At 41.2% G+C, this 23285-nt stretch overlaps 1 protein-coding gene across 5 annotated transcripts; it reads right to left on the bottom strand.

The window, feature by feature from the left end:
• Nucleotides 1-504: 504 nt before the first annotated feature.
• On the bottom strand, nucleotides 505-2348 carry LOC112342800 (eukaryotic translation initiation factor 2-alpha kinase-like). 5 transcript variants are annotated; one of them, XM_024665185.1, is made up of 9 exons: nucleotides 2187-2348; nucleotides 2098-2120; nucleotides 1919-2035; nucleotides 1809-1865; nucleotides 1621-1746; nucleotides 1094-1552; nucleotides 892-1046; nucleotides 673-839; nucleotides 505-615 (listed from the first exon to the last, which is right to left on the bottom strand). In XM_024665185.1, exons 3-9 carry the CDS (start codon nucleotides 2025-2027, stop codon nucleotides 612-614), a joined length of 1077 nt encoding a protein of 358 aa, XP_024520953.1. In that variant the 5' UTR covers nucleotides 2028-2035; nucleotides 2098-2120; nucleotides 2187-2348; the 3' UTR covers nucleotides 505-611. The 5 variants fall into 5 exon arrangements, with proteins under 5 accessions (XP_024520953.1, XP_024520955.1, XP_024520952.1 ...); XM_024665187.1 differs by having other exon boundaries at nucleotides 2103-2120; XM_024665184.1 differs by having other exon boundaries at nucleotides 1919-2120.
• Nucleotides 2349-23285: the final 20937 nt, after the last annotated feature.

The raw sequence follows: 23285 nt of genomic DNA, 5'->3' as shown, positions 1-23285 counted from the left end.
ATATATTTCTCTCTCTCTCCATTTGACTCATCCTTTCTATAATTTTGCAGACTCGTCAAAAAAGGGGAACTCATTCACCCTGTACCACAACAGAACTTGCAGGGGTGAGCTTTTGAGTGTTCTGAAGCTACTCTCTTGTTTTGACTTCCAGGTTCCTTGGATTCAATTCAGAAAGGCCTGTAGGAAAACGTTTCCCTGTAAAAAGGTCAACAGGTCAAAGGTGCGAATATTCTCTCTACAAAAATCAACAATCCCGCCATTTTCTTCATCGCATCTCCCGAGAATTGGGATAGCTCTCCAGCTTCCACTCGATCTCTGCCCACTTGAGGTGAGATGCATGGACCCTACAAGAAGCCAGCCGTGGACACCACGCTGTTGCATCTCCCGTCAATGTGCTGTTTACCAATCCTGTTCCTTGAACCGAACCTGACTACAAGAATGTCGGAAGCCCTTGAGTTGTTCAGCAACCTTGATCGAGAACAACTCGGCCTGGCAGAAATGCAATGAACTGGCAACGAATTCATATTTCTGAATCGAAATCAGCATGCTGAAAAAGACCAAGACTACAAAGATGACAAAAAGGAGCAAGTAAATCTAAACAACTACAACGATCAGCTGCAAACAGACATGTTAGAAGCCAAGCAGAGAATCAGAGTAATGAAAGAAACTCACCAAACAGATTGCCAGGCAGGATCGCAGAGGATGTCGCGCGCGGATGGACGCTGGTCGCGTCTTGCTGCGACCAGCTCCAACACCTTGGGCGCAATTGATGGGTGTTGGTACGCCCAGTCTGCTGGTAAAACGCCATCCCGGACGTCAATCAATACCGACTCCCTTTCCTACACAGATTCACCAAACTAAGCAAGCACGTTGCACAAACTGCAGCCAAACCTGGTCCGGGGGACACCTCCAATGAAGTTCGAAGAGTATAACTCCAAGCGCAAGCATGTCAGTGTAGGTTGAGTTGCTCCGGCGCTGGGGAGAGTAGTAAACTGCTCTCCCCTTCTTGATATTTTCGGTCTCGAGCATGGACTCCTTATTTTTAGCTGTAAGCCAACAAATGAGAGATGGAAGAGATGTTTCATTTGCCTACCAAGACCGAAATCTCCCAGCTTGATGCGTCCATCGTCTGTGACGAAGATGTTGTGTGGTGCTATATCCCGATGAACACCCACGTTGTCGTGCACATGCGCCACAGCTTGAAGAAGCTGCCTAAACGCATCTGCAGGTGGTGACTCACCGCCGAGGAGCACCGACTGGAGCGAGCGGCCACAAAACTCCATGACAATGTACACTTTCGACTTGCCCGGCTCGCCTTCCTCCTTCCACATGTCGAAGTATTTGACTATGTTGGGGTGTTCGCAGCGCTGGAGCATCTCTCCCTCCTTGAAGACGAGCGCGACATCCTGGTCTCTGGACTTCGTTGCTGTGCGAACCTTGATGACTTTGATGGCGTAGATTTGTTCGTCCTCCTTGCTACGGCACTTGTATACTTTCCCGGACGCCCCCTGGCCAACACAAGCGAGCACTTCGTAGCTGCTGCAGAAGCGGCCTGGACAAGAGAGACAAGGGGCCACTCAGAAGCGAAAAGATGCCAAAGAGAGAAATTATTGTATCCACCTGCTGCTGCAACTGGAGTCTCCCCTCCCTTTTGGATCGATTCCACGATCCCGGTCACAACATTCGCCGAGAGCATCTTGAATCTCTCCAAGCGTTGCGCCATTGCGAGGAATTGCCGAACATATTCTGCAAGTCATGAATCAAACCAGCAAAGAGTCGTGTCAGCCAACAAAAGGAATTCTTCGTACCAGCGTCAGGAGCAGCCTGCAACGCGGATGCATCATGATCAGTTTCTCCTGCTCCTGCTTCAACGAGGATCTTCGTCAGACAAGTGCAGATGTTTCAAGTTTTGACCAACCTGATCGAGCTCGGTTAATCGGATCCAGTGGGCGGGTCCTTTCGAGCATGACGTCGGATCGCTTCTGAGTGTGTAGTTTCTTCGGACCAGCAGCTCTCTTCCTCTCCATGGTGGACTCTGGTCAGTGTTAACATTGTGAGTCGTTGCTGAAAGCACAAAAGAGATTGAGGAGTCGTTACTGCACTTATCCAACGGCTGGAGCCTAGAATGCGCACATCAGCTGTCCGTCAATGGATTCACAACAAACTTGTTACAATTGCATGCTCACCTCCTTCCGCCTCGCCAACAGTAGGCCGCAAACCAGCAGCGCACTCACCTCTGCCCTTGCCAGACGATCACGGCAGCCCTAGATTTGGAATCTAAGCTGCATTGAGGATCGACGCGCTCCTCCGGCTCCCTTGGGCTTTGCCAATAGTAGGGTACAAGAATACAAAAAGGCCACGTCGGATAGAGTTTAGGGCAGACGTGGCACCTTTGGTCACCTTTTGTGGCCCTTCTACATTTCCACGGAATACGAGTCATTTTTTAGGGTATCATGAAGAAGACACTCATTCTCGATCTAGACAATACACTGGTATACGCTCATAAGGATCTCGTCTCTTCTGTAGATTTCAGCATGGAATTCGACGATGATGCACCACTCCACATCATGAAGAGACCAGGCGTAGATGAATTTCTGGGGAAGGTTTCAAAAGTGTACGATATCGTGGTGTTTAGTGCCGCCCAGGAGAAGTATGTCAACCTTGTGGTTGACCATCTGGATCCTACTGGGGGGCTTGTGTCAAGGAGGCTACATGGTGGCAATTGCGTTGTTCTAAAGGACGGGACGAAAGTCAAGAATCTTGACCATGTAGGGTTTCGGGATTTCAAGCGGGTGGTGGCACTGGATGACATTGTTGACTTCTACCAAGGTCATCAAGAGAGCGTGGTGGTGGCTCCAAAGTTTGAGGGGTCAAAGGATGACCACTTCTTGGCAGATGTAACCCCGTTCCTTCTTGTGCTGTCAAAGTGTGTGGATTTTACCAAAGTTACCCATTGCTGGAATATTGGACAATGTGTGGAGAAGCAAGGCAAATTGTACGTCCTAGATCCATTCGATGATGAATGGGTTGTTTTTAACTGATTATTGTATTTTGTAATAAATGTTATAATTTTTCTGCCAAAGTGTAGTTTATGCAAATGAATCTTAGTGAACTTTTGAGCTCAGGATTTCCTACATGTCTCATGTAAAACAAAATGGTAAAACAAGAAAAACAGCACACCAAAATTTCAAGCTCTTTTGCCAAGGAAATCCCCTTTACATTGAGAGCCCACAGCTTTGCAACACCCCCATAGGAGCACGTGCCCACCTCAAACAACAAGCGAGACTTCAAAAAGGACATCACTGATCCAACATTTGATGCCGGAGGATAAGATGCTTAGAAGACTGATTGCTTCTGAGTTCCTTTATGTCTGTTGTTTAGTGCCTATGTGAAGCTATTGACAAAAAATGTGATGATCCATATGAAGCTCTTCACAGGATCATGGAGAGAGAGAGAGAGAGTGTGTCTTTGCCATGACATCCAGCGAAGTAGCAAGAGGAGTGATCGCGGTGCCTCCTGCAGGCATCTCCACGCCAAATCGCGACTCTTCTGCGCCAATGTGGTGATTCCAACTCCCTCCCGCGAGGGAAGCTCTTGCACCGCCGCCTGGCCGCCACCCTCGACCTACGCCACCACCCCTTGTTCAGCAATCTCCTCATCCTCATGTATGGCAAGTGCTCCAGCCTCCCGGACGCATGGTCCGTCTTCCACGATCTCGTCCACAAGAACGCCTTCTCCTGTAACATCGTGATCTCGACGCTCTGCGCAAACGGCCAGAGCGCGCAAGCGATTCATCTCTTCCTCGCCCTCGCCAGCGATTCAGTCGTCCGCCCCACCCACGTCTCGTTCGTCGCCGCGAAAAGAGTGCTTGGATTGTTCTCGGAGTCACTGGGACTGGAAAGTGGTGCTCTGGAGGAAGCTTTTGGAGGAGAGAGGCATGCGATGAGGATGAACTACTATCCACCTTGTCCGGAGCCGGAGCTTACAATCGGACTGGACGCTCACGCGGATCCAAACGGTTTCACTATACTCCAGCAGGACACCAGGGTGAAAGATGGCCTCCAGATTGTACACTGTGGAGCGTGGGTGCCGATCAAACCTCTGCCTGGCGCCTTTGTTGTCAACATTGGAGATCAACTTCAGGTAAGCTTTCTTTCGATCGTCATAGTCGTGCATGCATGAGATTTCCAGGTTTTGATTGTGTGTTATTCAGATTCTTTCCAATGATGCGTACAAGAGTGTGGAGCACCGAGCAGTTGTCAACTCGGAGCGAACTCGAGTCTCCATTGCTTCATTCTATGGGCCAGCAGAAGATAGTCACATTGCTCTGCTGGCGCAGCTGGTCGCTGACGAAGCGCCTGCTTGCTTCAAAGATAGCGTGATCATCGACGAACACAAAGCCAGAAGAACACAAAGCCAGAAGATCATCGACGAACACAAAGCCAACAAATCCGATCCCACAACGGATTTCATGGATACTTTGCTTGAGCACAGACGAGATGACCAAGAGGTTGTCAAAGCCACCTTGTCTGCGTCTCGTTTAGGTTATGGTCATCCCACTCATTTCCATCCCTCCCTTAGCCATACATCTGTGGGTTGTTGATGCAATAGCTAATGCAGAGGGTCTCAATCTTTCATACAGCCGCCTTGCTCTATTGATTTGATCCAACATAGAAAACTGGTGACATGCCAGAAAGAAAAGAAGTATACATGTAACGAAACATATCAAGGAATTCTTTTCTGCTTTCTTTCCTTCTGGCAAGTCAATAATTTCCAGCTGGATCGAACCAACAAAGCAAGGTGGGAGATGTCTGAAGTTCTTAGAAAGATTGAAATTGTTGGCGGAGGTGCAACTTAATGAAACGTACCACATGTTCTAATTGTCTTGCTCTCATTCGCTGAGCAGACTAGTATGAAGAAAGGATGACAAAAACCTCCTGTTGTTTACGAAGTTCTTGGAATTGTCATGTATGGCTCGCAAAAGCACAGAAATCTTCAAGACTTGACCTTCCTGCTTGATTTCTTTAAAGCACCGCATGGCACAGACTACAAACAAAGATTTAAGACTGGTTTAAATTATGAAATCAAGATTTACCTTCAAAGTGCTTGCAAGAGCTACAATGCAGCCAACCACGGCCAACAGTAACTGCTTCTCGTCCGAAATAGAAGTTTCAGAAATAAACCATGCTAGGATGTTCAGGCGTAGTGCTATCTGGTATTAGTGTTAGTGACAACAAGTAAAACACTGAGCTTTCCAACAGAAAAGAAACAGCATCGGAAGTATGCAAAATAAGATAAATACTATCACGAACCTGCAATAGAGAAGATTAGTATTTCTTCTCGATGGAATTTTATTATGTTGGAGTCCAAGAACGAGATGATCCTACACAATACAAGAAGTTTCCCCAGACGTAGATACTGGTCAGCACCGAACTGAGAAACATAATCAACCTAAATTATGCACAGATAAAAAAAATTCAAGAGTATCAGTGTTAGTTGCGATTGCTGACACTCCTCACAAAGAAATGGAACGTATTTCTTTAATAACTGCTCTGGGTTTCCTAGCTGGTTAATTTCTTGCGAGAATAATAAAACTCAAACTTACCATCGGGACCTTCCACAAAGCATATTGGAAGTTGCGAAGGCTCAACATTTTGGAGTTGTCAGATATCATAGCTGCTTCTAGCATTAAATCAGTTAGAATGTGATCCTGCACTGCAATTTATAGTTCACGCCGGTATACCACACATCTTGAACAAAATAGCTCGGGAGATGCAACAGCGTGGTGTCCACGGCTGGCTTCTTGTAGGATCCATGCATCTCATCTCAAGTGGGCAGAGATCAAGTGGAAGATGGAGAGCTATCCCAATTCTCGGGAGATGCGATGAAGAAAATGGCGGGATTGTTGATTTTTGTAGAGAGAATATCCGCACCTTTGTGAAACGTTTTCCTACAGGCCTTTCGAATCCACGGAACCTGGAAGTCAAAACAAGAGAGAGTAGCTTCAGAACACTTAAAAGCTCACCCTTGCAAGTTCTGTTGTGGTACAGAGTGAATGAGTTTGCCTATGGGAACCTCAAAGCCAATGCCAAGTACCTTTTTTGACGACTCTGCAAAATCATAGAAAGAAAGAAACAAATGAAGAGAGAGAGAGAGAGAGAGAGAGAGAGGAATTGATCCATCAATTTTATCTGTCTAGGTTTCTAGTTTCTTCCATACCTTGAGGAACCAATTGTTAAATTCCATTGAGTACTACTCCTCTTTTTAAATAATTTGTTGTGCTATTTAAAATATACTACTCCTAAATTTCTTTTGTGCTATCTAAAATATATCACAATGTATATTCTAATATATTTCTTAACATACTTGAATGCTAAGAATAACAACTAATGAGGCTCGGCATTTGTTTAAATTGAGGCATTTGCATACCATTGAATATTAGTGTTAATTGCTAGCTGTTGCACACCAGGACAAATGGCAAGGAATGGTGTCCCCACTAGTTTCTAATTTTTAAATAGCTAGAACAATATTTAACTCTCTTAAGTTCTTTCGTGTTTAACCACCAGGCCATCAATCTTAGACGGCTGGATTTTGTGCCCTCTATATTACAACTAGCCATTATGTAATCTTTTCAAGTTCATCATTTCCAAGGGATCCAAGTGATTAACTATAATTGAAAAAAATATATATCAGAGACATATTTTCTTATAATTTAGAGAAAATTTATTTAATATTATTATCATAAGCTTATAGTACTGAAATTAGAATGCTACATCAGCTAGACCAAGAGACAGCTATATAATGAATAATGATGTAAGAAACGCTAATTTTTAAGTTACTCTAATATTTAGTTTACTTCCTTATTTATATTATATTACATCTAGATTAGAAATAAAACAAAAATATTATTAACTTAAAAAAAATCCTTTAAATCAAGCATAACCTACAATATAAAGAAATTATGAAATATTTTAAATGGGTTTATACCCAGCATTGTTTATAGAAAAAGATCAATAATTAAATATCTTGCTTAATTTTGTATTGAAATGCATTCAATATTATAATTTTAGTTGAAGACTTTAATAAGTGTTGGGACTCTCTCTAATATAAGTATGAAACTTTATCCCAAAAAACACAAAAGTTTCAAACTCTTTTGTTTTTCCAAAGAAAATATCAAAAACTTTTACACATAGACGGTTTCCATACTAGGACATGATCAGGCCAGACAGATCCAATAGTACCAGATCCAACACTTTGGAATCCTCTGCAGGAAAAACACAAAGTGTTGTGAGCAAGCAAGACAAGAATATGGGAATCATAAAGCCTGAGAATAGATTGAAGACTGATTAAAGTAAATAACATGAGGAAGAAGCAAGAACTTTCACAATAACACAAGATTACGCAGCAGTTTAGCTAGTCTCTTTATAAATGATTTCACTTTTCTGAGCTAAGTGCACTTTTGAGGTAGAGAATTATGGCACAGACAAGGTGAGGGAGTACTAGGATATCCTTAAGGAAAGCAAGCACTACTCACATCACTAATGCCTCCAACTTAAAAAGATAGTCCATACTTATATAATAGTGCTTTAGTCACCGGACTACGATCCTTCCTTGGCAAAATGAAATATCATTGACAGTTCATCAAAGATTATATGAAGATTGCAAAACCCCTTGCAGATCTTTTGAAGAAAAATCACGTGTACAATTGGACTCAAGATTGCTAACAAGCATTTGACATGCTCAAGAATTTTGTCAAGACCCCTAACAAGATAAGGATTGGAAAATGCAAAAGACAAAGAGAAAAGTTAGTGGAGATGAAAAAAAGGCCTTAGATTGTTGTTGATTTAGATTGTGGAGAAATGAAACAAGGCTAACTTATATATACTATAAGTTGATGAAGCTCCACCACTCTTGGATCAAGGACGGCCTAAATATAACATAAGTCGAGGAGGTGCCACGTCATCATTAGGAATGTGGTCCGAGAATCAAGAATTATACAGGAAATCAGAGAGTCAAGAATAGAGAAGTGTCTCGAGAGTCAGGAATGTGGTCCATGGGTCAGGAATCTGGCGAGAGTCAGGAATGTGGCAAGAATTGGGGGATTCCTGACAGCACCCCCTCCTCAAGAACGAGTGGAACGAGGATGTGAATGAGAATGAAGAGGAGGATGAGATGGGTGTCGAGGGACGAGAGATGGGGAATGAAAAGAATGAGGACTAGAATGAGAAAGATAGCGGTAGTGGAAGTCATGAACAAGGTCAAGAGAATGAATTAAGTGGTCTGCAGGTTCCCAAGTGCATTCCTTAGATCCGTAACCCTTTTAGTCTACTAAATAGTAGAGTTTAGACTGTGAGATCTTGGAATCAAGGATGTCCTGAACCTTGTATTCAGACCCATCCTCGAGTTGCACTAGTGGAGGCGGAGGAATGATGTAGCGCATGTGATCATGGGATGAGATTTGGATATACTGTCACTGTGGATCCTTGGAATTTTGGGGGATAAATAGGGATAAAATAACCACAGGCAGGACAAACAAGGATGAAGATAGAGATGACAACGAAGAATCAAACAAAGTTTGAAGAATCGATCGAGGGCTCTCTTATCAAGCAATTTCTTTTCAAGTTGGCTTAAGGGGATATAAGGTGCGTTATAGTTGGTATCGGAGCAAATTGCACGGGTTCGATTCCCATTGATTAGTGGCTACTTAAAAATATAATATACCCTTGAGCAAGGTATATTCCTACCCCTAAATTTGAAATCGTACATATTGGGCATCCATGCGTATGTCCTTCCTATTGTGTAGAGTATCCACAGACGAAGGTATCCATCGAGGGACTGTGGTACGGGTGGATGACTATTTGCCTCACATGGAATAGTTAGTCTACACAATGGAAGGATTGGTAGATTTAGTGTAGAAATGGAGGTGCTGGTTCCCCTTGGCTCAGTAGGGGTTGCTAGTCAATAGTCAATGAGGACATTGACATCTCTGAAGGGGGGGTGAGTGTAGTGCATGTGATCATGGGATGAGATTTAAATATATTGTCACCGTGAATCCTTGGAACCTTGGGGGATAAATGGGGTTAAAATAGCCACTAAGGGCTCTCTCATCAAGCAATTGCCTCTTTTCCAGTTGGCTTAAGTGGAGAGAGATAAAATGCGCTACAAATGACCCGATTTGGAATAAGACTGGGAATATAAGGCTCAAGGAGAGAGGAGTGAAAAATAGGGTGAATTTGATATAAGGAGGGAAGTGCAAGGCGATAAATGACAGGATTAATGATGGTAGTGATAGGGAAAAGACCAAGGCGTTTGAAATCGAGTTTAAGACATAGCTTGGTGGTGGCCTAAGAAGCCAGACTTTATCCCCGATATTGTAAGAGGGACAATCCTGACAATGGACATTGGTGAATGTTTTGTGAAATTCCTGAGCACGATGAAGGTGGAAGGAGATGGAGTTGTGGATTTCCTGGAGGTTAGAGATAAATGCCTCAAAGCAGGGATTTGAAGGAGAGGATTCGAATGGAGAAGGAAGTGAGAGATTAAATCGGGGATTTCAGCTAGAGTTTGCAAAGAAGGGGGAAACTCGAAGGGAGGAGTGAATGGAGTTGTTATAGGAGAACTCAGCAAGGGGAAGGATATCGAACCAGTCATCCTGATGATAGTTGATGAAACACCTCAGGAATTGTTCCAATGTTTGAATCATTCACTCGGACTGTCCATCAGTTTGAGGATGATACGCTGAAGAGGAACCGTTGCCAGAAATGAGAGATGAACTGAGGTCCCTGATTTGAAACTACATCTGCAAGAATCCCATGAAGTCGGATAATTTCCTTGAATACCAGTTTTGCCATGTCCTTGCCCGAAAACTCCTTAGTACATGGCAGGAAGTGCGCCATCTTTGTGAAGCGATCCACTACGACTAAAATGCTGTTGAAGCCTCCAAAACTCGGAAGATCACTTAAGAAATCCATTGAGATGGATTCCCAAGGACCTGAAGGGACTGGGAGGGAACGAAGCAAACCTAAAGGAAGGTGGCAAGGTACTTTATTCCGGGCACAAGTGTTACAAGAGGTAACAAAAGCTTTGATATAATCGTCCATGTGAGGCCACCAAAAGTCCCGTGCAACCAGCTTATAGGTTTTCGCAATGCTGAAGTGACTAGCAGTTGGGCTATCATGGCATGCCATCAGGACCAACCTTCGAGCATCACCTTCAGGAATGTAAAGCTGCTCCCCATGGTACAACAAGCCATCTAAGAACTCAAACTCGTCAAATCACCGGCAATTGGGAGTCACTGGATGTCCAGCCTAAAGATGGGGGAAAATGTCGCTGGCGAGGTTGTCAGATTGAAGATCATTTCTGATCGCATCCATCAAGGAGGAGTCCTGAGGGGCCAGGGAAATTGCCATAACTTGAAGTTGATCAAGACCGAGGATAACTTGATCCTGTTGATCGAAAGTAGGATTACCAGGCCTGAGACTGAGATACGAGTGCCTTGAAAGAGAATCAGGAAGGCCCTGAAGCTTTCTAGGTTTGTACTTGATAACAAAGTCAAACTAACTCAGGAATTGTGCCCACCTTGCCTGACGACGGCTCAAAACTCGGGAAGTGGCAAAGTACTCCAGATTTTTGTGATTTGTCTAGACCGTTGTTTGATGGCTTGCCCCCTCCAAGAAACGACGCCACTTTCCAAAGGAATCCACGATGGCAAAGAGCTCCTTGTCGTGGATTTCATAATTAATCTCCGCAGGCTGGAATTTCCACGAATGGAAAGCGACTAGATAAAATTCCTGATCTGCTCCGAGTTGAGACAGTGTGACAGCACTGATGGCAAAGTCGGAGGCGTCTGCCTCGATAAAGAAAGGTTGTGAGGGATCAATATGGATCAAGACGGGAGCAGAACTGAAGGCCGCATTGAGTGTGTCGAAGGCCTGCTGGGCAGCAGCAAATCAAGAGAAAGGAACATCCTTGTGAGTGAGATGTGTGAGAGGAAGGACAATGTCGGAGTAGCGATCAATGAATTTGCGGTAGAAATTGGCGAAGCCAAGGAAAACTTGAACGTTTGATGGGTACATTGTCACTCCTGAGGGTATCACGATGGATCTTGCCAAAGTCAAGACTATTCTCAAAGATGAGGATGTCATCGAGGTAGACAATTACCATCACATCAAGAAACTCTCGAAAGATGTCATTTGCCATGTGTTGGAAAATTGCTGGAGCATTTGTCAAGCCAAAGGGCATAACAGTGTACTTGAAGTGGCCATAGCGGGTTCAGAATGTAGTCTTCCATTCATTGCTAGGCCGGATCTAGATCAGGTTGTATGCTCCACAGAGGTCAATCTTGGTGAAGAAGCGGCACCACCGAGGCGTTCCAAAGATAATGGTTCCGAACAGTCATCTTGTTCAAACCTCAGTAGTCGATGACTAGCTGCAAACTCCCATGCTTCTGCTTCTGCCGGGGATTGCAAATGCTAAATGTACCCCGATGCAAGGTTCTCGTCCATGTACTCTTTTGAGGGTTGTAAGCTCTTAAGTTTGGACTTCCCGGGAGGTCACCCAGCCCAGTACTATTCAAACCCAAGGACGCTTAACCCTAAATATCCCAAGACCCTTAACCGATTAGAAAAGGGGGTGGACTCTTGTTCATGGGCCCTTTCCCTCTATATTTGAACCCCATAGACTGTCTCTCGAATCATTCCCTTTGGTTGCTTACAAGGGCCTTAAACTCGGACGGGGATAACATATAGATAGGCCCCCACGGAGGTGATGCTCCTTCCTGTAAATCAATAGGACAGTCATAAGGCTGATGAATAGGTAGTACACTAGCTTTTTTCTTGTCAAACACATCCCCAAAATCATGATACTTCTCAAGAAGACTGACAAGAAAAACATGCAAAGCAAAAAGGAAAATAGGTTTTTTATGAAGGAGTTCTTTCATAGTGATTGTGGAAATAGGAGGAGGTGTATGACTGAATGGAATGATGGGACAAGGATACTGTTCAATGTAAGATGGAAAAGAGGGAAAATAAGAGGGTGAAAACTTTGTAGAGTTAGGAACAAAACCTCAATTTGAGTTTAGGGAACTTTTCCTGATTCAGACTCGATGAACAACAGGGGAAGACATGGGAGATGCTGATGTGGGAGAAACGAGCTATAATTCCTTCCAATAGATCTGAGGCTGGTGCAGTTGGAACCAAGGAAGGCCGAACACCACAGAGGAAGACTTGTTGTTGATGATGTTAAAGGCGATATCGGTGACGGTGGACCCAATATGTACTTGAACGGGCAACGTTTCCCTAAATCCAGAAGATGGAGACACAAATTGCCCGCCAATGCCTTCAACCCTAAGATCTTGTATGGTAGAAGAAAGAGGAACATGATGTCGGGCAACAAAGTTCGTGTCCATGAAGCAAGAAGTTGCACCCGAGTCCAGTAGCACCAGAGCTTTGGGTCCTGATTTTTTGGTTAAAGAAAGGAGATATAGGATGTGAAAGTTGTGGGAATTGGTGGTGGCTTTGATGAAAGGTGGTGAAGAGTTTGATAAAGAAGAAAAGTTGTTTTTATTCGGGGAGTTCAAATAGACAGCTCCTACTCTATTTGGACAGGGTCGTTTCCCAACTGCAATAGAGGTGGACCTTGAGGCAGAGTGAACTCGAGCAGTCAGGGAGGCTTCTTGGGACACACAGCTGCTTTGTGATTAGGATTAGCACAGTAGAGGCAAAGATTTTGAGATACTCGACTTTGCTTCTCAGCAGGACTCAGCTTCCCTCTGATGAGTCAGGGAGTACCAAAAATATCCATCAGGACTAGAGTAATAGGTTTAGGAGTATGCCCTGAAGACTCAAGCTGGGATTCCTAAGTCTGGGACGGGAAAACAGTGGCATGGTGACTTTCCTGATAACGTTCAAAGAGATGATTGTCGCATCGAATAGCTTTGTTGATGGCGTCTGACAGGTCTGTGGGATCCTCTATGGTGAGCAACAAATCCTTAACAATGTTGTTGAGGCCAAAATGAAATTAATCAATCAAGGCCCACTCATCCCATTGAGTATCCAAGGCAAGGAGTTGGAACTCCACAACATAGATTGAGGTAGGATGAGACCCCTAAGAGAGATGTCTCATCTTTGTGGTGGCAGCCCAAACCCGATCTATCTCACCAAAACTTGCTTCAAAATCCTTTTTGAACAACTGAAGATCCATTAACTCCAGAACCATGACCCCTTTCATGCTCTTCTCCAAGAGAGGAGAAAACCATGACAAAGCTACACCTTTGAGCAATATCCTGATCGTGCTGATTTGAGACTCAAGAGTGGGGTACCGCCGATGTTGAAGTGCGAAGATCAGCTCCATCTGGTTCAGGAATCCGCAAAGCTCTGAACGCTTGCCTGAGAACTTCGCTAGGAAACTCATCTTCGGTTCAGGAACTTTGCTTGATCCTTGAGCCAAAAGTGAAGCAAGCTTCTGTTGCATGTGAAGAAGGGCCGCCTTCAGCTCGGTATTCTTAGACTGGATTTTTGCAAGGACTTCAGAAAAGAAATCAAGATGGCTTGGAGACTCCATCAGCAAAGAAGAAAGAAAAGGGGCAAAAAGGCAAATGCAATCAAACAATCAAAATGAGCTAAAGCAAAAATAGAAAGCACAATTTGAATCAAACTGTCAAGACCCCCAATAAGATTAGGATTGGAAAATGCAAAAGATAAAGAGAAAAACTAGTGGAGACAAAAAAAAGGCCTTAGACTAGTGTTGATTCAGATTGTGGAGAAATGGAACAAGGCTAACCTACATATACTATAGGTTGATGAAGCTCCAGCACTCTTGGATCGAGGACGGCCTAAATATAACTAAGGTCGAGGAGGTGCCACATCATCATCAGGAATGTGGTCCGAGAATCAGGATCATACAGGAAATCAGAGAGTCAGAAATACGGAAGTGTCTTAAGAGTCAGGAATGTGATTGTGTTTCGAGAGTTAGAATGTGGTCTGTGGGTCAGGAATTTGGTGAGAGTTAGGAATGTGGCAAGAATTGGGGGATTCCTGACAAATTCCTTAACAAGGGCTCCAATACTTGCCCAACCAAACTAGAACATCAAAGAAACAAACTCAAGAGCTTCATTTAACAACACCCTAGAATCATTTTAACGATAGGGACTCGACTTCTTTGGACTACTCATAACAAGTTTCAAGAGAAACAAGCATAAGGCTTTAACACCATACTACCCTCAAGGCAACGGTTAAACAAAGTTGACAAACAAGACACTTAAGAACATCCTCAAGAAAATCATAAAAACAAATTAGAAAGATTGGGACAATCATATTTACAATACCTTATGGGTATATTGAACAATATACAAGGTTTCAACAAATTCGACACTATTCAAACTTGCTTATGACTTAGAAGCCCTAACACCACTTGAGTACATTATCCTTCATTGTGAATGGCAATACATTACGAGATCAACCAAGAAGAATCAATAAAAAAAAACTAGTCACACTAGAAAAACTTGATAAAGAAAGACTATAAGCAATTTAGACACTCGAAGCCATTCAAGCTTGAAGAAAATCCAACCACGACTAAAAGAGAAAAATAAAGAAAAATAAAGAATTCAAGATCAATGATCAATGATCAAGTACTTTGGTTTCTAAAAAACATTGAGAAAATGGGCTCGAAAGTGAAGTCAAAATGGGAAGGACCATTCCTCATTTAAAAATTCAAATTTCTAGGAATAGGAACAATCGCAACATTCGATGGCAAACATCTCCAAACCGTCAAGCTTAACAAGCTTAAGAAATACCAATCATATGATTCAAACATCATCAACAACAATTTTGAAAGAAATGAAAGTTTCAGTTTTGAAGATCAAGAACGAAATATCAAGAAGAACTACAGGCATGAAGATCAAAAGATCAAGACTATAAAGACTCAAACTCAAAATTTCAACACATTTAAGATTTACAAAGTTCAAGCTCAAGAACTCAACACAATAAAAAAACACGAAGCTCAAATTCAAAAATCCAACACAAGAAAGATTTTGAAAAATCAAGCTCAAGAAAACAACATTAAGAAAAATAAAAATTTAAAGAACTTTGACCAAAAACAAGACTTAGATACTAACAAATCTCTTAAGACTTATCAATAAACATGCCAAAGACCAACATAAACCAAGCTTCTCCAAAACTACCACACCAACAAAGAAAAAACTCAAGAAAGTTACCACAAGGACTTAAACTCAACACTCCATTGCAAAGAGCAAAATCCTAACTCTAGAGATATGTCCTAAAGGACAGTATGTGCGGAAACACAATGCATCAATGACCAGCTCACTAAAGAAAGTGCAAAGCTCCATAATTAACAGTCATGACTTATGAAGAAGTGGCAGTTGCCACCATGTAAGAGTAGTTAAAGGGGAGAGTTAGCATTTCTCTATTGTATTCCAGCTTATGACCAATGCACATCCATTTTCTCACAACTTGGAGTATTCTAATAACATCAAGCCTATCCTTACTCACAACCACTTGCATGAGCCTTCTTGGGGATTGAAGGTCTCAAGTTAGTTTTTAATTGATTCCTATGTTTGGTAACTTGTTCTAGGGCAAGAATTACCATACCAACACAAGATCAATGACATCAAAAGCCTTTGTCATTTTGCAACTACAACAGCAAATTGGCGCAATTAGTCGCAATTGCAATCCAAGCTACACCAAAAAACTTCATCAAGTTTTCACCTAAGGATTATAGATCCAAGCAATATCACAAAGGCTATATAATACAACTAAACTTACAATTGAGATATGACTCTTACCCTTGAGGATTGCTTTCTTTGGTTTTTGAACACTCTTCCTTTAAAGTATTCTATTGTGGTTACTAATCTTATGATGAATGATCATTATAATTTTAAGATTGCTCTTACTGCAATTTGTGATTAGAATCGTTGTTCAATATGCTTCCCCCAACACTTTACTCTCAATCACCATCTATTAGTGCTCATGTTTCAAATAAGTGGTTCTCTTTTTAATAAAATTCATTTCATTCTTATGGTGGTTTGGGCAATAGTTGTTATAATTATGGTTGATAAGCATGCCTTTATCATCAATCTTCTGGGTTTTATCATATATTTTTTAATTTTGTTATCAATACCTAAATAATACTTGTTCAATTTCTCATGTTATTCTTTATCCATGCCAACTCCCTTAAGCTTATATTGCTAGTAGTTCTAGTGGATAACAGCAACAAGTATATACTACTATCGATGAATCATCTTCTCCTATTTTGTCTTTAATTGAGGATTCTTATCATGCTTATATTACTGGTGTTTTATTGACTATTAGTTCTTCTTTTACTCTTAACTTTGACTCTGATGCCACATAATATATGGTTGAGTACTTTGAATTCCTTTATGATTATCCAAGTTATTTAGGATACAAATTTAAAACTCTCTTTTTCTCAAGAGAGTTTTTTATATTTCTGTAATCAACCTAAAAGAATAATTTGAGAAATGATATGTAAAGATTTAAATACAAAGGGAAATGTCTTATGAACAAAAGTGTATTTTATTTTCCAATCAATTAAGGGTTTTGGAATACTTAATACATATCTTTTAGTTGAGTAGTAATAGGTTGGATGACTTCCCAAGAAATTTAAATTTAAAAGTTTATAATCCCATCCCTTCACACTAATATTTTCTATTTTTGTATTGTAAACATGAGTATATTACCAACTTTTGATTGTTATGGATACTCTTTTACTTTGCATGATCACCTTTTTATATATATTTCACAACAAAATCATCTTTATATATGTAATTCATATGATTTTCACCTTATAGCCTATAGTTAATTATTATAAAATAACCATATCTCTTGAAACATATTGTAAACAACTAATAAGAATGACTTACATTTAGTATTAGAGGGATCTCGGGTTTCACTTTCAATTGACAGTTAGTTAATCCTCTAGCATATACTTAAGACAAAATCATCTTTATATCTGTAGCATATATGATTTTCACCTTTTAATTACTATAGGATAGCAATGGAACAGACCTAACTTTTGAGATATGTGTGCTAAGGGCAACACCTAAGTTTTAGGGCCTTAGGCCACTAAACAAAATGATAGAATCAAACTCCTAAGCATATGCCTAAGAAACAAAGAAATAAAAGTATGGAACAACTCTTGAATATGCAACTAAGGAGCGATGAAACAAGAGCACAAAACAACACTAAAATAGTCTTAAAACTTTTAGCATCCTAACATTAAAACAAACATGTAAAACAAAGCTAAAGCATTATTTCAACATATTAATGGTCTAGCGCAAGGATATAAATACTCCACTAGCTAACATGGTATGGATCTTAAGCTTAGACCTAAGCCAAATGTAAAATAAAGATAGACACACCTAATAGGAAGCTGGCCCCCCCTCCCCATCCCCCAAGAATATTAGAATTAAATCTTGATAAAAATAAACTCTAGAAAAGTTTAACAGCAAGAAATTATAACCCTTAGAATGAGGAATATTTTATTATATATTAAATATTTTAGGTATATGCTTTACACTATATTTTCTAAAGTAAACTAAAAATGCTATGCATACTATTGTTGCTCTATTCGTTACTCTACAACAAGATTATAAAACTAATTTTGCACTAGCTATTGTGTAATCTTTTCAAGTTCATCATTTCCAAGGGATCCAAGAGATTAACTATAATTGAAAAATAATATATCAGAGACATATTTTCTTATAATTTATTTATAATTTAGAGCAAATTTATTTATTATTATTATTATATTACTAGCTATATAATAAATAATGATGTAATCAATATTAACTTTTAAGTTACTGTATACTTCCTTATTTATATTATATTACATCTAGATTAGAAATAAAACAAAAATAATTAATAACTTCCCTATCCAGAGTGCAGACCATACTTGAGCTCATGAGTTGAAGAGTTGAGCTCACGAGTTGAGCTCAATTTTCAATTGTAATTTAGTATTATAAACTTTAAAATTTTAAAGTTATGGCGAACCTAATAATTTCATAACTCTTTATATATTATATAGATAAAAATGTTCTAAAGGACACTTCTTGTTCTAATAATTTAAATATTTACTACATGCAATGATAGAGACGTTTGTTAGAACATAAAATAAAATGTTTGCAAAAAGAGTATTCTTGTCACTTCTTTAAATTTGTACTTTGTGCTTTCTGGCTAGTAAATATCAGGTTCATCAGAATTTTAAAATTATTAAATTTGAATAAAGATTATATATAAGGACATATAACCATTTGAAAGGAAAAAAAAACAACTATGATAGTACATATGCTCTCACAATACATTGCAACATCATGCACCTGAAAGACTATAATGAAATATTTTTTGAGATAGTAAAGATAAAAATGGAGACTCACAAATATTATGGATAGTATTGCAAAAAGAACCCTCGCAAGTATATGAAATGAAAAGTGAAATAATAAAGTATTTTTATTAATTATATAAGGTATAATTAATTCATATTATTGATAGAGAATAAGCATCAATAGTGCTGGAAAATCTAATTAGCTCCAAAAGTTTTCTGCAACTCGGCAATAGTAAGGCTTGCTTGGTGTATATGAATATGCACTTTATGATCCTGATGCAAGATGTTGATAAAGATGTAGTACATATGCTTGCAAGAAGCATATGCCTTCCCATGTTCCTCGCGTTTTGTAAAGTCTGAACATGTGCAAGAAGGAAAGTCTTGAATGGCAATTATGTACTCTCCACCTTCTATTTTGACTATGTACTCCTTTGCAAGCGCAATGATGTACGTAGTGGAGAGAATCTCATATTCAAGTGTTTGAGCCAAGTTTATTTTACCTTGTTTCTGCTTGGAGATGGTACCAATAAATTTAATTGCCTTACCTTTTCTTACTGGCCTCTTATGCATCTATGTAGGAACAATCCTGGTTTTATCACTCATGTTTCCAACTCTCATTTCAAGATTGAAACTAGATTTCTCAAAGTTTTCAATCTCATCTGAGGTGAGTGCAACCCCATTAGCAACCGGCCATTCTTTAGGTATTACATCAGGTTTAATCACTATAGTGTCTTCAAGCTGCTTTGTATAGTTGACATCAGTGTTGTAGCAATATAACTAACACCATCTTGAAAATCCTATTTGCTTTCATTCTCCATGGAAACATGGGGCTGGAACAAAAGTAGACTTGTCACCACAAATCCAAGCCCAACACTTGCCCCTCGAAAGCATCCCCACACACTTTACATTTGATTTTGCTGGCACTTGATGGATTGCCTATTGCTTTAGCTCCACGCTACGATAAGCAATTTCAACTTGCTGTGATGCACTTTTTTCATCAGCCACTTGAGGTGGCTCGGTTCAGGGGTGATGTCTTGGAGAAAAATGATACTCAACATCAGGCTTATGAGAGCTTTTTGCTCCAAGATCTGTGCTAACATCTTCACCAACAAAGGAAAAGTGACGCTTTGAGCGGACAATCTTCATATCACCAATAGAAGCCTGGGGAATGTACTCCATAAATGTTCCACGGACCACTTCCTCCACTGCAGTTGCCACTGTTCGTGCTGGTGGAGTCACTTTCTTCTTGTAACATCTCAACCGAAGGTTCTGTTCCCATGTATCTTCCTTCTTCAAATGCCAAGGCTTTTGAAGACTTCTCTACGGCGCATATCAAATTTGATAGACATGCTTCATATAGACTCATCTTCCCTTTCCCTGCCTTAGAGGAACGCTAGCTCCAATGTTTACTCATTGAGAGATTCACAGTTGGGGTGTATGCAAGATCCTCAAGTGGTTGATCTTTATAAAAAGATGATATTAAAAAGCAATAAAAAGAGAGGAAAAAAAGAAAAACCAACCTGAAAAGAGTGATGTCCCTATTGGAACATTCTAACTTCCCACCACTCCAACCACGACTCAAGTTGTGATAAACAACTTACATCAGTATGGCTATCTTTACCCCACCACATTCAAATCTTGTTTGTTTTTGCCTCGTGCTCTTCTTCAGAAGGTGCAGCTTGCCATTGTTTGCACAACTCCTTAAATGCTAATTGGAAATCTGGCTTGATAAGGTGGCAGTGTTGGTTTACGCTTTGAGCCTAATAGAATTCATAAATCCTCTCACAACCTTCTAGGGGTTGACCATTCCCAAAGACTGCATGGACACCATTCCAATTAGCCCCAGCCCCATCTGCCATGAAACCACGAAAGTTGGCAGGCTTACCAGTCCGTTTTAATACAATGTTAGAGAGGGATTTCCAAAATATTTCCTGAGCCATCTGGTCTTGTACTTTAAACTCTGTTGTTGCAATTGTCAAGTTCTAATATAGCCTGTGAAAAGGGCAATACTTAAAACCATTTTAAAATAATGAGAAAAAAAACTACCTCAAATCATACACATAAGCTCCCATGGTTGTCCAACCCACCACCCGCTCCATATGGTCAAAATATACCCATGCAAGGCTCTCCTCTTCAAGATTTTCACAAGGATGCTCATGCCTGGCAACAAACCATGGAGAATACTATTGCGAGCACAACTTTCGAAAGTCCTCCTGGACAGGAACGAGCACACGAGACAAAACTGGGCGACAAATGAACAATGGCTCTTCTCGGACACCAAACTCAAAATGACAAAAGCTCACACATTCTCAGGAAAGCTGTTCAAGCTCTGGAGGCAATTCAAATGCAAGTTGGAACGTAAACCACCTCTTACCAAAGAACAATTGGACAGGCAGCCAATTTTCCTGAGCAAACTCTTTGCTGTCAATGGTAAAATGCTCGGAGCTTCAAAGGATTGCGGTCTGGACCAGACATGCAGAGACTTGCACAGAGTGGGGATGAAAACCTTCGCAAAGGCAAACACCATGATCCAGCCCAACCAGATGGCCAACAACTGTGACTGAATCAATGCCTTCTACGGATTAACCATCTCGGAACACAGGATGCGTAATTTCTAGATAGCCTTTTTAGCAGCCAAACACGCATGCCTTGAATAACTAAACCTGCAAGAAGACCAATACCATCGATGGTGGAAGGTGGACGAGTCAATTGTATGCGCCCTCCCCAACATGGCATCGAGACTAATCTTTGAGGTAGGACAGGCTGGACACTTGTACCCTATCATCACCCCTGAGTATGAGGACCTCCCCGATATGAGCAGAGCTAAACCGATCAGAGTGATTCAAATGGAGAAAAGAACTGCCAACGTTGATCCATTGATCCCAGAAAAACAATATGCTCGCCTCTACTGGTTCCGCTAACAATCCCTGGAAGAACTCAAGTGGGATCCCATAGAGTGGCATTGGAGAAGAACCACGTGCAAGGACTTCTTCCAGTACGAGACCAAGCTTGGCCAAAAACTGATCAGGGTGTTGACTCGATCCTCCCTCATTCGGAAAGCAAAGGCCCAACAGATCCACTCCAGGAACCACTCACACTGCATCAACAAGATCTAGAAGGGGCGCTGGTCAGCTAAGAACCTCTACTTCATGTGGCTGGCCCAACAAGAACGTCTTCCCTCTATGGCAGCCATACATCTCCCGAACACAGCCTGCAAGACCTGTGGCGCCACAGAAACATAGTGACACATCTTATGGGAATGTCTGGCAGCACAGGAAGTATGGGAAGGTGCAGCAGCGGTACTCAAACGAACGTCAACTGGAGGAGCTGCAATCACATACGAAGCACACTAGCAAAGATATGGAAGGCTCGCTGCACCAGGCTGTTCGATGACATGGACCCCTCGGCTCGAGCAACTATCTCAAAGGTTTGGTCTAGATTGATCGTTTCACTCGCGGCCCGCCTGGACACGCTGATCAAACGAGGCAAGGAAGGGAAGATAGCGAAGGAGAAGGAGCTGTGGCTGTTTTTTAGAGGAAGAAGTGAGGCTGGATAAGAAGAATGGACGTGGAAACCACCAATATGGATTTAGCAGCACATGTTCAGGAATGACGGTATGTGTACCTCCCCAAGTTGACAGAGTTCAACACCCGAAACTTCGGAAGCTTGGAGATCGGATGTCACAGACTCGAGTACTAGTTCTACTTTGTCCCCCTCGTCCCACCCCCCCCTAAAAATCTTGAAGAGCTCTTTCCCGGTTTTGAGCAGGTCAAAATTGGACTCTATGGTTTATAGAGGATAAATTAAAACCCCATGTACCCATGCATTAGCAAGGTCACTTGACCCAGACATATCCATTCGGAAAACAAGATCCACACCAGAGGCAGGGCCCATGGTAGAGGTCTGTGTCATCAAATAGCCTAGTGCAGCGAGCCTTCCATATCTCTGCTAGTGTGCATCCCCGAAGTGCATCGAAGAGCTCCTGGTGGAGATGCTTAATGTGTGTCCGAGTTTGGTTGAGTTGAAATTTTGAAAACAAAGGGGCGCTCTTGCTCACTAACGAGTTGATTTGGAAATAAACTCCCATGGATAAACTCGTAGGGACAAGTTCATTTTAGTTCAAGGATTAAGTTGATTTTTTATTGGAGTTTCCCCTTTCGAGATTCACACATCCAAGATTTTATCCTAAATAAAACAAAATGTAAGAGAGATATTATTGAAAAATATGTAATAATATTTTCATACCTTCTGAGGTTAGTTGCAAGTTGCACATGTCATAGTAACTCCCGCAAGCTAGTCTCATCCAGTTGAGTATTCTTGCAGTCTAGATCAAGTAAAGTGCTTGTGATAAAATCCTTGAGCACTGTCTTTTGAACATGCTTCAAAATTGCAGATGAGTTTCTCACAGTCTCTATCTGCATTGCATCTTTGAAACGGTTGATTGAACTCCTTTGTATCCCTTCTTGCATTGGATGTGTGTGTGTGCCAATATGTACTGCAGCTCTACCAACCTCTCCATCCCGTGGAAGAAAATAGTAGATCTTGGCCCCACAGATGGCACAATACAATGGAGCATTCTTGCAAAACTGACACTTGAATCCAACACCAATGGTGTCACAGATGGGAGGATTGGTTACAGATCCTTCAAAGAATATGGAGTTTTTACCACGCTCTCGATTGCATGCTTTATTCACACAATCCAAATACCCACCACAATGAACCATGGACACTGTGCCTTTGAAATGCTGGAAATGTGTGGTCTTGATCTTGCACCAATTGTGAACGTCCTACTTCGTCTCCATCCCCTTTTGTTTTGAGCTGACAAGAGGTGGTAGTTCAAAGATATTGCCATTGTATGTAGATGGGAGCTCACTAACAGGCCTATGCAGAAAGGAACACACGTCGATAGAGAGGCGAAAAAATTGGAAAAC

The sequence above is a fragment of the Selaginella moellendorffii genome, unplaced genomic scaffold (genome assembly GCF_000143415.4).
Source record: "Selaginella moellendorffii unplaced genomic scaffold, v1.0 SELMOscaffold_119, whole genome shotgun sequence".
In the NCBI taxonomy this organism is placed as follows: Eukaryota; Viridiplantae; Streptophyta; class Lycopodiopsida; order Selaginellales; family Selaginellaceae; genus Selaginella; species Selaginella moellendorffii.
Note: the sequence above shows the minus strand (reverse complement) of the source record. Positions and strands in the feature narration are given on the sequence as shown.

Bases quoted from the DNA above. Each gene is read 5' to 3' on its own strand.
- LOC112342800 (XM_024665184.1), bottom strand. From the start codon at position 2,027: ATGGAGAGGAAGAGAGCTGCTGGTCCGAAGAAACTACACACTCAGAAG. The intron at 1,047-1,093 runs GTAGGCAAATGA...GTTGGCTTACAG, and splicing joins GCTGGGAGATTTCGGTCTTG to CTAAAAATAAGGAGTCCATG. The intron at 840-891 runs GTTTGGCTGCAG...GAATCTGTGTAG, and splicing joins GGAGGTGTCCCCCGGACCAG to GAAAGGGAGTCGGTATTGAT.